At 37.0% G+C, this 15,941-nt stretch overlaps 1 protein-coding gene across 1 annotated transcript in view; it reads left to right on the top strand.

Annotated features, from left to right (window-relative positions):
- The window catches only part of TMEM50B (transmembrane protein 50B), a 36,208-nt gene that overhangs the window by 13,768 nt on the left and 6,499 nt on the right, over positions 1-15,941 (top strand). The window contains exons 2-5 of the mRNA XM_059921468.1: positions 6,759-6,898; positions 8,305-8,417; positions 10,272-10,339; positions 14,398-14,490. Of these exons, the coding sequence (XP_059777451.1) occupies positions 6,800-6,898; positions 8,305-8,417; positions 10,272-10,339; positions 14,398-14,490 (373 nt within the window). The 5' untranslated portion in view covers positions 6,759-6,799. The remainder of the gene's footprint in view (positions 1-6,758; positions 6,899-8,304; positions 8,418-10,271; positions 10,340-14,397; positions 14,491-15,941) is intronic.

Here is a 15,941-nt window from a genome sequence, read left to right as displayed (position 1 = left end):
TTGGTAAATATCAGTAAGAAAACCCATATGAAAGTCAGTCTTCTCAGTTTAGAGTGTTAGTTCTTAATATACTAGCCCTCACTTTCCTCTCCTAAATGTTTACCATAGTGACCATCTTGGTGCCTTTGCTCCTTTTATCCTAACGTTCTTCAGTTGGTTTCCCGTTGCACTTGGTGAAACCCCAAATCCATCATGAAGTCCACATTAATCTGCAAGGTGATCTGGTACTTACCTGTCTCTCTCCATATTTATTCCAAGCCACTTCCTCCCCTAACTTACTATATTCTGATTCTCTTTGGTACCAGCTAATTCTTCCTTGCTAGTATCAAAGGGACTTAGTGGCTTTTGTATGTAATTTTTCCTCTCTCTGCTCTGCCTCTTTTGCTTCTCCTTAATCTAATTAACTTTACTCAGCTTTTAAATTTTAGTGCATTTTAAAATTTTAGCAAGTGTTGCCTCTTTAGAGAGGCATTCCCTGAACATTCTAAAATAGGTCTCCCTTATTTTGTATCAGGATCATGTGCATTTCCTTCATAGTAACTGGTTGTATTATTTTGATGTTTCTCTGCTCCACCCAAACCCCTGACCCTCCAATTTAAGCTCCAGGAGGGAGAAGACCATGACATTTCAGAAATTAGTGTGTGGAAATAGCCCTGTGTATCCTTGGGTTACACATCCACGGATTCAACCAACCAGGGATCAAAAATACTCAGGAAAAAAAAAATTTCAGAATGTTCCAAAAAGCAAAACTTGAATTTGCTGAGTGCTGGCAGCTATTTACATGGCATTTACATTGTATTTATAACTATTTACGTAGTATTTACATTGTATTAAGTATTATAAGTAATCTGGAGATGATATTAAAGTATATAAAGGAGGTTATATGCAAATAGTATGCCATTTTATGTAAGGGACTTAAGCATCCACAGATTTTGGTATCCGAGGGGGGTCCTGGAACCAATCCCCTGTACATACTGAGGGACGACTGCATGTTTTCTGCTTATAGAACTATTTACAAATAGGTTAATACATGCAAAATGAATTTTATAATAGGCAACATGACTTTTTTTTTTAATAATGTCACTTTTAAAAATAATAAATTTATTTATTTATCTTTGGCTGCGTTGGGTCTTCGTTGCTGCTCATGGGCTTTCTCTAGGTGTGGCGAGCGGGGGGCTACTCTTCGTTGCAGTGCGTGGGCTTCTCACTGCGGTGGCTTCTCTTTGCTTCGGTGCACAGGCTCTAGGCGCGCAAGCTTCAGTAGTTGTGGCTCGTGGGCTCTAGAACGTAGGCTTAGTAGTTGTAGTGCACGGGCTTAGTTGTTCCGTGGCATGTGGGATCTTCCCAGACCAGGGCTCAAACCCGTGTCCTGCATTGGCAGGTGGATTCTTAAGCACTGTGCCACCAGGGAAGTCCCATGACTTTTGTTTTAACCTTCAGACATTGTCTTAAATTCATGGCGACCTTCCCTAAACTTGTTTTTAACCAGTTAATATTTAATCTTTGATAACAGTTCATCTCTGTGTCTGCAGACTATCTTGATAAAATGTGCCCATAATGCGTACATAGTAAGGCTTTAGTGCAGCTAAAGCATATCTAAATGATAAAATTTTAAAATCTTTTTTGTGGGTAAAATTTACATACTGTAAAATACACAGATCTTAAGTGTACACTTCAGTAACTTTTGATAAATAAATGTACCTGCATAATCACTATCCCAACCAAGATATAGAACATTATTATCACCCCAAAAAAGTTCCCTTGTAGTCAATCCTCAGCCCCTGTTGGCAACCACTGTTCTGATCTCTGGGACTATTGATTAGTTTTGCCTCTTCCTAAGCTTCATTTTAAATGGCATCATAGAGTATGTACTCCTTTGTGTTTGCCGTCTTTCACATAAATCAGGTTTTTGAGATTTTTTTTCTGTGTGGTTATATATATCGTTCATCCTTTTTTGTTGCTGAATAGTATTCCATTGTATGAATCCATCATAATTTGTTTATCCGTTCTTCTGTTGATGAATATTTAGGTTGTTTCAGTTTGGGACTAATATGAATAAACCTGCTATAAACTTTCTTGTAAAAGTCTTTTTGTGTGTGGACATATGTTTTTACTTCCCTTGGTAAATACTTAGGGATGGAATTGCTGGGTTATAGGGAGGATTATTTTTAATTTTGTAAGAAACCGCAACCAGAAATGTATGAGATTTCCAGTTGTTCTGCTTCCAGCAGTCAGTCTTTTTAATCTTAGCCATTCTAGTGGATGTGATGATATTTCTTTAATTTGCATTTCCCTGATGACTAATGATGTTGAATACCTATTTAGATGCTTTTTGGTCATTGTCTTTTTAAGTCCTTTGCCCATTTCAAGTCTGTTCAACTCTCGTGCACACTTTTTATTGCCTATATTTTGTTTTTTTTATTATTAATCTTTAAGAGTTCTTTCTATATTGTAGGTACAAATCCTTTGTCAGATACTTGTTTTGCAAATATTGTCTCCCAGTCTGTGTTTCCAGTGTTTGGACCTTCTGTAGTATATTTATTGTACTTCTTTTCAGATCAACAATTGGACCCATTACTTTAAATTTAGAGGTATTTCGCCTAAATCCATATTTAAGCATATTATTTGAAAATGTAACTAACATGCTATTTAGAAAGTTTATCTTTGTGGATATCTTATACAATGTTATAATTTTTGCTTTAAATAGTTGTCTTAAATAAAGAGAAGGAATAAAAAATAGTCTTTTATATTTACCCACATATTGATTATTTCTTGTATTCTTCATTCCTTCCTATAGATCTGAGATTAATCTGGTGTCATTTCCCTTTAACCTGAAGAATTTCCTTTAGCATTGTTTAGTGCAGATTTGGTGATGAATTATCTTAGTTTTTGTTTACCTGAAAATATTTTTATTTTATCCTCATTTAAGGAAAGCTTTTTTGAGATACAATAAAGATATGATAACAGTCACCTGTTTTAAGTGTACAGTTCAGTGAGTTTTAGTATATTTATGTGCAGTAATCGCCACAGTCTAATTTTATAACCTTATGCCTATGAGCACGCATTCCCTATTACACTCTGCTCTCCCCTGCCCATCACTAGGCAACAGCTAATTTACTTTCTGTGTATAGATTTGCCTCATCTGGACATTTTAAATAAATGGAATATACAATATGTGGTTGTCTTTCACTTAGCATAATGTTTATGAGGTTCATCTGTGTTGTATCGTGTATCAGTATTTCCTTTTTATTGCTGAATTTGTATTCCATTGTATGGTATCCCACATTTTATTTATTCATTCATTAATTGACGTATGTTGGGTTGCTGCACTGCTTAGTTATTATGAGTAATGCTGCTATGAACATTTGTGTACAAGTTTTTGTGTAGACATATGTTTTCATTTCTCTTGGGTAGATAGATAGGGGTAGAACTGCCATCACCCTCACTTTTGAAGAATATTTTTTGCTGGATATAGCATTTGAGATTGATTTTGGGCCGTGCTGAGTGGCTTGTGGGAGTTTAGTTCCTTGATGAGGGATTGAATCCGGGCCCTCGGCAGTGAGAGCATGGAGTCCTAACCACTGGACTGACAGGGAATTCTCATGATTGCTTTTCTTAAAAGCATGTCAAAAAATGTCCTTCCATTTTCTTCTGGCCTCCATTGTTTTTGATGAGAAGTCAGCCATCATACATATTGTTCTACTACCCCTGTATGTAATGTGTTGATTATTTTTTCCCCCTAAAGTTGCTTTGTTTCTTTTTATCTCGGGTTTTCAGCAGTTTTATTATGATGTCTTCCTTGTGTTTATCCTCCTTGGAGTTTGCTGAGCTTCCTGGATTTGCAAATTATTATTTTTCACCAAATTTGGGAAATTATCAGCCATTATTTCTTTAAATATTTTTTCTTCCTGATTCTTTTATTTTTCTGGGACCCAATTAAACATATGTTAGACCAGTTGTTAGTGTTCCTGAGTTTCCTGAAGCTTTATTCATTTTTTCCCCCTAATTAAAAAGAAAAAAAACCTGTTTTCTAGATAGGATAATTTCTTTTGATCTTTCTTCAAGCTTACTGTACCTTTCTTCTACTGTCTCTAATCTCCTACTGAGCCCATTTAGTTAATTTTAAATTTCAAATATTATAATTTTCAGTCCTAAAATTTACATTTAAAAGTTTCTCTACTGAGATTCTCCATTAACTCAGTTATTTTGACCGTGTTCCTTTGTCTTTGAATGTGTTTATACTGGCTGCTTTAAAGTCATTGTCTGCTAATTTTCAATATCTGAGTTATGGGGGAGTCTGTTTCTATTGACTGCTTTTTTTTCCTCCTTGAAGATAAATCACATTTTTTCTGCTTCTCTAAAAGTCTAGTAATTTTTTTTTTTAAACTATACAGTTGACCCTTGAACAAAACAGGGGTTAGGGGTGCTGACCTTCTGTGCAGTCAGAAATTCATATTTAACTATACATTGGTCCTCCGTATCTGCAGTTCTGCATCTGTGGGTTCAACCAGCCATGGATTGTGTAGTACTGTAGTATGTATTTAGTGAAACAAATCCACATATAAGTGCATCTGCATAGTTCAAACCTGTGTTGTTCAGGGGTCAACTGTATATTGGACATTGTGGATGATACATTATAGACACTCTGGATCAGTTATCTTCATCTGAAGAGTGTTACTTTTTGTTCTAACAGGCAATTAAAATACTGACTGATCACCCTGAAATTGTGGAGATTTGGTTTTATACTTTGTTGGAGTGTGTGGAAATCCCAAGGTGTTTACTAATCTCTGACCTGGTGGAACTCAAATTCCAAAATGCCTTTCAGGGGACAGCAGCTGAAATCTGTTTAGTTCTTTTAGCCTTCCAGATATTTTTTTCTGCTGAGGTCCTTGGAATCTCCTTCATGCATGTGCTGTTCAGGGGTTAGTCAGGTATTTAAGAGAGTTTATATTAGTGTTTGGGGCTCCCTCTTGTGACTTACCCCTTTCCAAGATTTCCCCTTCAATTTCCAGCTGCTCTTGTCATCCTGAACTTCATCCTCTGATACCTCAAGCCAGAAAGACTGACTTTTTGCTCAAGTTTTAGCTATTCTGCACCACAGGGTCTCACTTGGCTGGGAGTGGGAGGTTAGGGGATTCTTCAGGGGGAAAAGCTGTATTAAAGTGGATCGTGCTCATTGTGTTTTCTTTCAAGGGGTAAATGCCCTCCAGTTTCTGCCTGCTTTTCAGTACTCTTCAGTGCTTTCAAATAGTTTTTTTTCCCCTTTTCTTTCTGGAACTTAAGGTGTTCCTGAATCATCACATCTGAACATACTCTCTTTGTTTTGAAAATTCGCACAGCATGCTGTACCCTTATATAGTTTTTTATGCGTGTGATTTTTCTCCTTCCAGTTATCTATTGCTGCATACAGATAACTCTAAAACTTAGTAGTTTAAAACAGCCATTTTATTATGCTTACGGTTCCTGTGGGTCAGGAATTTGGAAAGGGCATAGCCAGGATGACATGTGTCCGCTCCGTCTACCTGGGGCCTCGTCAGGGAAGGCTTAAAGTGTGGGGGTAATGCTAATAACCGGAGCAGCAGTCACGTCCGGCAGTTGAGGGCTAGCTGTTGACTGGGCCGCCACCTGGAACCGTGGGCCAGAACACCTCTACGTGGTCTCCTCACAGCACTGTGGCCTTGGATTTTTTACAAAGCAACTCAGGGCTCTAGTGTTAGTGTTCCAGAGAACCACCTGCAAGCTGCATTGTCTTTTATGATCTAGTCTGAGAAGTTGTATGGCAGAGTTACACAGCATCACTTTCTCTACTTTATCGGTGAACCAGCCTTTATTGTTGACCTAAATTCAAAGGTAGGGACATAGATCCACCTCTCAATGGGAGAAGTGTCAAAGACTTTGCAGACACTTTTTATTTTTATTTTTTTAATACGTCTTTATTGGAGTATAATTGCTTTACAATGTTGTGTTAGTTTCTGTTGTACAACAAAGTAAATCAGCCATATGCATACATATATTCCTATATCCCCTCCCTCTTGAGCCTCCCTCCCCCATCCCACCCCTCTAGCTCGTTGCAAAGCACTGAGCTGATCTCCCTGTGCTATGCTGCTGCTTCCCACTAGCTATCTATTTTACATTTGGTAGTGTATATATGTTGATGCTACTCTCACTTCATCCCAGCTCCCCCCCGCCCCACCCCATGTCCTCAAGACCATTCTCTATGGCAGACATGTTTTAAAACCACCATGCTCATTTAACAAATAGTAAGCTCCTTCTGTGTCCTAGGACAGTCTTATGTACATCTCAATAGATATTCATTGTAGTATTGAATTTTTCTTCTTAACTATAGTAGATTTAGACCTAAAGTTAAATTTGTGTTTAAAGCTTTAAGAAAGGAGTAAGATATTTCACTTCTTAAAAACATTTCCTGGGCTTCCCTGGTGGCGCAGTGGTTGAGAGTCTGCCTGCCGATGCAGGGGACACGGGTTCGAGCCCTGGTCCGGGAAGATCCCACATGCCGCAGAGCAACTAAGCCCGTGCGCCACAACTACTGAGCCTGCGCGTCTGGAGCCTGTGCTCCGCAACGAGAGGCCGCAACAGTGAGAGGGCCGCGCACCGCGATGAAGAGTGGCCCCCGCTTGCCGCAACTGGAGAAAGCCCTCGCGCAGAAACGAAGACCCAGCACGGCCATAAATAAATAAATTAAAAACAAAAAACAACATTTCCTTAGATCGATTTTTTTTTTGTCTTTTTATTTGTAGAATATAGTATTTAATGAAAAGTCCATGCTTAAGTGGTGAAAATGGCAGGCTTCCTAGATAATTTCCGTTGGCCAGAATGTGAATGTATCGACTGGAGTGAGAGAAGAAATGCAGTGGCTTCTGTAGTAGCAGGTATATTGGTAAGTGAAAAAGCCTGGTTGGTGACATTTATACCTCACTTTTTGCCCTGAAAATTAATCTTGATTCCTTTGAACTGTGAATATCCATGATAATACAGTTTTTGAAGGCAGTAGTTTTTTAAGTAAATTATGTAATATGTATCATTCCTTTAGGATCCTCAAAGGCTCAGAATTTGATGTAACAAATAATATTGTTGTGACTCATTGAAATTCAGGATGTGCAGACAGTAATTAACAACCTCAGGCTGCATTAGAACTGAAGCCCTGCAGCAGTTTAGGGAAGGGTTGCCATCTTCATACCCCAGCTGCAGCACAGGCAGGAAGCGAGAGGAAGAAATTTGTGGAGGAAACTACTGCTTAATTTTCTTTCCAGTATTTTTTTAAAAACTTTTTATTATTGAAAATATCAGTAGTATACACAAAAATAGAGAGAATTGTATAGAGTCCTCTCTCACCCCCTGTACTTGTCATTGAGCTTCAAAAAAAAGTCAGATCGTGACCAATCTTGCTTTAGCATTCCATCAAGCACTCCCTGCCCCCACTGCATTTTTTGAAGCAAATTTCAGTATATGTTCCACTTAATTTAAATTAATCTTTTCCAGTATATAGTTCTATACCTGAAGTTCAATCGAAAAGATAAATAAAGAAATAAATAAAGTGGAGCAGGAACTGAAGATATTGGGGTGGCCAAAAAGTTCGTTCAGGTTTTTCCATAACATCTTGTAATTGTGAAGCAATATGCATGCAGAATTCTTGTAGGTGTTTCCAAGTTTTTCTTGCTCTGTGGTCACCTCGCCTGCACTTAATTTGTCTATGAAATTCCTTAGTAACTTGTCTACTTTAGTTCTATTCAGCTTAGTTGACATAGAAACATTACATTTTGCAAACTCATGTTTAGTCAGTTTTTAATCAAATTACATAATTAAAATTATAGCAAGCGTAGATATTTTTTGGAGACGTGGCAGCTCATTTGTGGAAGCAAAAGTGCTTGGGCATATTAAAAAAGAATGTTCCACATTCTTTTTAATGTGAACGAGAGAGTGAAACACATCGGGTAATCAGGGAGCTGGTTAGTTGGAGGTTAGTTAAGAGAGCTTTGGTTGTATATAATTTTATGGTGGATAAAAGAAGCAGATAATTCATTCCTAGGTAATAAACTTTTCATCTTGCATTAAGAGCAGAACTTGAATCTTACACGGATTTGATTAGTTAGATTCACCTCATATGCTATAAAGAATAAGTAAACAAGGGATTCTTGTTTTTTATATTTCAACACCTAAAACTCAAAGTAGACATATTTTATGTTCCAATTATATGGTCCATAGAAAACATGGAATGTTAAGGAACAGGTATCATGCTAAGCCAAAGTATTAGTGTTATTTTAATGACATGGGTTCTTTCTCAAGTTTTTTACAGGTTGGTGGATAATGATTGATGCAGCCGTGGTGTATCCTAAGCCAGAACAGCTGAACCATGCTTTTCACACATGTGGTGTGTTTTCCACATTGGCTTTCTTCATGTAAGTATGAAGGTAATTCTCAATTCAAGATTATTTTTCTAAAAACATTTTTTCCTCAAAGTTTAATGCTATCCGGAATAACTTTTTAATTTCATTGATTGATTCTTCTTTAACTTGATAAATATATGTGTGTATATCTATATTGCCATTTTAGTAAGATTTTAAAAATCAAGACTGAGTGTTGAATTTGGGGGGGAGAGATTAATTGGGAGATTGAGACTGACATATACACACTAGTATATATAAAATAGATAACTAATAAGAACCTGCTGTATAGCATAGGGAACTCTACTCAATACTCTGTAACGACCTATATGGGAAAAGAATCTAAAAAAAAAAGAGTGGATATATGTATATGTATAACAGATTCATTTTGCTGTACACCTGAAACTAACACAACATTGTAAATCAACTATACTCCAGTAAGAATTAAAAAAAAAAAAGTGTTGAATTTAGTCAGATAATTCTATTATACTTTATAAAGATTATCATGTGATTTTTGTCCTTACATTTGTTAAACTGAAAAATTACTATGTTTTATAGATCTTAAGATTATTTTTTGTATTTTAATATCTTTGAATATCAGTGTGCTTCTTGTATTAATATCTTGTGCTTCTTGGTATCTTATAATTCATATTTTTTCTTTCTTGGAAGTATAAAAAAAAATGGTGCATCTTAAAAATCATTGGCATCTTAGGTTTAATGAAGTATGTTACATTTCTAGATTTTTTAGTAGGAAGTCATCCTTGAATACTCTAATACATTCAACTTTTTTTTTTAATCCTTTTTAAAATTTATTTTTTTTATTGGAGTATAGTTGCTTTACAATATTGTGTTAGTTTATATTGCACAGCAAAGTGAATCAGCTATACGTATACATATCCTCTCTTTTTCAGATTTCCTTCTCATTTAGGCCACCACAGAGCACTGAGTATCTAATACATTCAACTTTTACCATGGAGTATTATTTTTTTTAAGTGTGTTACTTAACCGTATTTGCCAGTATTGGAGGGAGGGCAGGACTGGCCTCAAATGAGATTGATCTATGGCTTTCCTTTTTTATTAAATCATTTTTAGGTTTAGCCATTATCTCACTTCATAAAAGAGTTTGGAAGCTTTTCATGGATGTCTTTTAATAATTTTAAAAAATATGTTAAACATTAAGATTACGTAATTTTCTTATACTGTCAGGAGCTTTAAAAAGGTGAATTGTAGAAGATGGAACTACTTATATTCATTCAGGATGCTAAGAAAAGACAATTCCTGCTACAAATATACCTGCTCTAACAAGAATGGAAAGAGAAGCTGAATAAAGTGGGCCTATTTATTATACCAAATGTTCTCTGAATTTGAGAAATGGATGAGAGAAAATCACTTGACTTTTAACACAGAGAAACTTTTGAACTCTTGGTTATAATGAGAACCTTAAAATGGGGTAACTCATGGTGGGTCATTCATGTATAAATATAAAATAAAATAGAAAAAGAACACAGAAAATTGGCCTCTTTCATAATCTTTGGAGACAAATGATAGTAATCCCTTAAAATTAAGTATGTTTTTGTTTGATGTTATTATAAATGGAAATGTTTTCTTAATTTTGTTTTCAACATATTTATTACCAATATATAGAAAACATTGATATTAAAAAAAAATTAAGTATGTTTTCTGGGTGTACTTTAGGAAAATAAGACTAGCATAGTATTTCTATCCACTAGGATATTTAAGTTAAAAGATATGTTCAGTTATTCAGATACTGGCTTTAGATAGGAAATGCTTCCCTTCTAAATGATATGTAAATATCTATGAATATTTTAACAGCATGAAAGCTTATTAGATGATTTTGTATTGTTCTAGGATAAATGCCGTGTCCAATGCTCAGGTGAGAGGTGACAGCTATGAAAGCGGCTGTTTAGGAAGAACAGGTAAAGGCACTTTGAGTTGTTAATGTATGCAGGTAAAAGAGGGATTTATCAGCAGAAAAAACAAAGCCTCTGGTGAGTCTTTATTTAGGGATGATTAATGATTATGTAGGGTTTTTAGAAAAAGTTTCTGTGTTATTTAAAACTTTAAGAAAGTTAAAGTTACTGCCAGAGGTTACTGGGTTTTGTCATGTTATATTGCCCATAGTATATAGATAAAATGTTAACCATGCAAAATCAGTGGATCTTGACTGTTCCTGTGTTAGTGATGGATTTATTCTTTTTTTTTTTTTAATTAATTAATTAATTAATTTATGGCTGTGTTGGGTCCTCGTCTCCGTGCGAGGGCCCTCTCCAGCCGCGGCAAGCGGGGGCCACTCTTCACCGCAGTGCGCGGGCCTCTCACTATCGCGGCCTCTCCTGCCGCGGAGCACAGGCTCCAGACGCGCAGGCTCAGCAGTTGTGGCCCACGGGCCCAGCCGCTCCGCGGCATGTGGGATCTTCCGGGACCAGGGCTCGAACCCGTGTCCCCTGCATTGGCAGGCGGACCCCCAACCACTGCGCCACCAGGGAAGCCCCGATGGATTTATTCTTATCCCAAATGTTGACCAATAATATTACTTACAAGATGGCTGACCGTGATTACTGAACAGCAAAGTATGGACACATTAAGAGCTCAAACCTGGGACTACAGTGTTTTTCACATTCAGTTCTGATCACCTGAGTAACCACCCATAGGCTACAACAGAAGTATTTAGAAGAAACATGCTGTTTGTCTACATATACATTTTTTTTTGAGTTTGAATTTTTTTTGATTTGTCATCCAACAGTATTTTTCTTTTGTTCAGGTGATAACACATTCTGTTAGAATCCAGGGGTTTGTTTTCAGTGGAATTTCCATGCTGTATATAAAAAGCTCAGGACTAGACGTTCTATTTCCAACCTTTAAGGACTAGGAGGGGTGACTTGTGGTTATAGTCAGGAATTTGGAGTAGGTGGGAGAGGAATTTTGAAGGATGATTAAGAATAATAGCAAGTACTTGTAGAATACTTAGTGTGTACCAAAGACTGTCCTGAATGCTCTACACATATTAACTCAATTAATTGTCACAATAGTCCTATAAGGTAACCATTCTTGTCCTCAGTTTTAGATTAAGGAACTAAGGCACAGACAACTTAAGTAACTTGTCCAAAGTCATAAAGCAAATAAGTGGTGGGACCAGGATTTGAACACTGACAATCTGGTTCCAGAGCCCATGCTCTTGGCCACCATGCTATGTTTGTATCCAGTCGAGAATCATTTAGTCTCTTTGTCTACAGTATCATATATATATATATTTGTCAGTGTATTTGAGGATAACTTATATAAAATATAAAATAAAATTCAATTTAAAGTGTACAGGTCGATGAGTTTTGACAAATGTATACAGTTGTGTAACTACCACTACAATCATGATATAGAATATTTCCATTACTCCAGAAAGTTCCCTCATATCTCTTTGTAGTTAATCCCCTTTCCCCCACATCCTGGCCACCACTGATCTGCCTTCTATCACTGTAGTTTTGCCTTTTCTAGAATCTCATATAAATGGAATCATAAAGTATCATAAGACATTAAACCAAATCAAGGAGCTGACGAGCTTAGCTTTAAAAAAAATTTCCTTTTTTTTTGTAAGAACACTAAACATGAGATCTACTCTCAACACAGTTTTAAATGCACAATACCATATTGCTAACTATAGGCACAGTGTCGTACAGCAGCTCTCTAGAGCTCATTCATCTTGTGTAGCTGAAACTTTATACCCGTTGAACAGCAACTCCCACTTCCCCCACTCCTAGCCCCTGGCAACCACTATTGTACTCTCTGTTTCTATGAATTTGACTCTCTTAGATACCTCACATAAGGGGAATGGGCCTTAAAAAAGAAGGAAATCCTGCCATATGTGACAATGGAGGTGAACCTGGAGGACATTATGCTAAGTGAAATAAGCCAGTTACAGGGGGACAAATTAGCTTTCTTTTGTACCTGATGCTTTAAATGCTGATGCAGATTTTATAATTTCACTTCCATTGTGATCCTTGAAGAATTGGAGAGGATGGGGATAGTGACAAATGACAGATGAACCTAAGTTAAAAGTGCATTGTGTGTGTCTGTGTGTGCATGCATACGCACACATGCATGCCTTGTGCCCCAGCTTCAGCAGGTAATGTCAGGAATGAGTGAGAATAAAGAATAAAAAAGCATGTATTAGCAAGTGATGTTGTGCATAGAGCACACGTTAACTTATTTGATCATTTTTCTTTCAAAAATATTCCACAGGCATTGCTGTGGATTATGTTACTATTAACTATTTTCTGTAGAAAATTTCATTGTAACTTACCCAAAACTTTTTAGCTCAAAGGTAGAACTTGTATGTGCCTTGGGTCTGTCTGGTTCCAAAGCCCGTACTTTTTACTCTCAGTAGTGACTATAACATTTTATTCCATGATTATTTCTTACCCAGTTAAAATTCACAGTCAGTTTACGTCAGTTTACATTTATACGTGGTACCTTTAGTGCAAGTTCTGTCTAGTGCTTCAAAAATTCAGGGCAAACTATCTTGTAGGCATGCTCAGCTATTGCCACACTAAACTTTCATACTACTTAAATGGTTTATGTGTAATTTATTCCCATTTAATTCTCAGAGGAATTTGCAGGAAAGTGTTATTAACGTAATAAATATACTACAAATGGAACTGTTAAATAAGAAGGAACAGGAACTAGGTAGAAAGAAGATCATGTATTGATACTTAGACTCTAGGGCAAAATGGATACTCTTAATTATTAACCTTGACTCTGAGCTTCCTGGTAGTCAAAGCAAAAAAGGGAAAACATTACAGTTTTTTATTTTTTGCTAAACAAAAGCATACTCATTTTTCAAGGGAAGTTTTTTTCTTGTTCAGTTTTGTTAAAAAATTTTTGTGTGGTCATATATAAAGGACATGAAGGAAAATAATTACAAGGACTTTTGATACTTCCTTTCATTCACTTTAGGTAAAAGCTGTGATTGAATTTGGAGGATGTTTTCCTCCAAGGAAGTAAACATTGCTGTATATTTCTAGAGATCTGCTTAGTATTATAATAAAATTTAGATAACCTAGGGACCCATTTCTCTCAAATATCAGCTGTTCTAACCATGCTGAGCTTTGAGCTTCCTGCATATCTGGTGTCTAAAATATATGAATTTCTGTTCAGTTAGTAACCGAATATCTGAAATTGAGGCAAATTTAGCTTTCTATTATGGAAATTGGCTTGGATTTTATTTTCACTTCAGGGGAGCTATATTCCCCTTCCATAGGGTGACAGGCTGTCAGTATACCTGTGATCAGGGTCTGGCACAAATGCTAACTTGCTTTCCTAAAAGTGTATTGAATCTACTCAGGTGTCCAGATGATCATCTTATTGAGATTCTGTTGTATAACTTCTAAAATTCTATACAGTAGGGGTTTGAAGAGATGCTTTTGTCCTTGAACTTTTCAAGGGTATGTGGTACAGTTTGGCTGAATAAGAGAGATTGAATATATCGCTGCTGTTAGTACCATGTTGAGTAGTACCATGATATTAACGTTGATGAAAAGAGGTCATATGGTCCTTATTCATTTGCAGTCTCTCATTCCTGTGTGGTAATGGCTATCTGAAATACATTTGCTACTTCTAATAGAGCAATTACTTTGATAATATATACAACACGGTAATTTTTCAGTTAGGGTTTAATTAATCAGTTTAGTCAAATAATTACTTCTGAAGCTTGCCTACTTTAGTTTACTCAGCTGTTAGTTTCTCTAGCCAGTAGAACGGTAATTTACCCTTTTTCCCTTTCCAAGTATCGCTTAACACCTTTTAGTTTTAGTTTCTTTTTTTCAATCTTCATTCAGTTAATTGTTTTAGCAGGTGTATATAAATACGTGACTGTCTTTGATAGGCATAGCATATATTAGATGAACAGTGTTCTAGTGTTATGTATTCCTAAGGCATAGAGCTGTAAAAATGAGCAAAATCATAAAGCCTATTTTTCACACAGGTGCTCGAGTTTGGCTCTTCATTGGTTTCATGTTGATGTTTGGGTCACTTATTGCTTCTATGTGGATTCTTTTTGGTGCATATGTTACCCAAAGTAAGTATTTATTCCTCTTTTATTTCATAGGAAAGATTCAGATATGTCCTTTATATTTGGCTTAGTCTGTTAACTCCCCGTGGAGTAAAATTTAGTTTAATAATTCAGTTAGCTTGAAGATAAGACTCTGTGTGAAGATATAAATTATTTAATAAAACTTCTCAGTGGGGTCATTTAGTGCAGTGGGATAGCCTCGTTAGGAAATCCAAGCCACTGACAAGACCAGGTGACTCTCAGCTATCTCTAGAGGTTCTGATTTCCTTCCTTACCCCAGATAACCAGGCTCTATACCAGAGGCCTTTTACTGAGGGTTGTAGTGGTAAAAGTGAGAAATCTGTACAGGGCTACAGCCCCTTATACACAATTCTAGAATCCACAAAAGTGCTGAAGGTCAGGTTTTTCATAACCAGTTTGGCAGCAAAACCTGACCTAATGATCCAGGGCTCATTATAGTCTTTATTTCATTTAATAAGTATTCAAATGTTTTATTAGAGGAATGTGGTTGTACTTGATTGTGGGATGCTGGTCCAAACATAGTTGGGGGTGCTATGTAATATTATGCCCTGTGTTACTGTTTTTCTTTTTTTAATAAATTTATTTATTTATTTTTGGCTGCGTTGGGTCTTTGTTGCTGCGCATGGGCTTCCTCTAGTTGCAGGGTGCGGGGGCTACTCTTCGTTGCGGTGCGCAGGCTTCTCATTGCTGTGGCTTCTCTTGTTGCAGAGCACGGGCTCTAGGTGCGTGGGCTTCAGTAATTGTGGCACGTGGGCTCAGTAGTTGTGGCTCGCGGGCTCTAGAGCTCAGGCTCAGTAGTTGTGGTGCACGGGCTTAGTTGCTCCGCGGCATGTGGGATATTCCCGGACCAGGGCTCAAACCCGTGTCCCCTGCATTGGCAGGTGGATTCTTAACCACTGCGCCACCAGCTAAGTCCCCCTGTGTTACCATTTTTAAATCTGAAAAATCCTGAGTTCCAAAACATACCTTGCCCCAAGGATTTCAAGATAAGGCATTGTGGACCCCAGTATCTTTCTGTCCACTGATAACATCTTCTCTCCAACCCCAGCCTCTAATTTTTCATTCATAGGTACAAGGGGAGTGTTTTTTTTTTTTTTTTTTTAGGGGGCAGAGGTGCTGAGAAGCACTGCCAGTTCACAAGGGGAGTTTTTTAAGTGCAAGACTGAAGACGTGTGTAGCCTTCATGTTGAAACGGTTGATGCAGTGGAGTGAGCTCTTAGTATACCATTCTGAGTTTTGTGACTGTTCCAGTCACCATAGCTTTTCATCACGGGGATGGCGAGAGGTTTTGAAAAGCAGGACCCAGTCTTAGCATGTGCTTCTGGAAGCATCAGAAGAACCTCTTTCACTGGCTCTCTCCCTTCACTCCAAAGACAGGAATAAGTTTCAGATAACAGTTTATTCGTCTCCTGATGCCTCTGTCTTTGGAATCTCCT

This window comes from Balaenoptera ricei, chromosome 4, assembly GCF_028023285.1.
Source record: "Balaenoptera ricei isolate mBalRic1 chromosome 4, mBalRic1.hap2, whole genome shotgun sequence".
Classification (NCBI taxonomy): domain Eukaryota; kingdom Metazoa; phylum Chordata; class Mammalia; order Artiodactyla; family Balaenopteridae; genus Balaenoptera; species Balaenoptera ricei.
The sequence above is the reverse complement of the archived record's forward strand: the minus strand, read 5'-3'. Positions and strand labels throughout refer to the sequence as shown.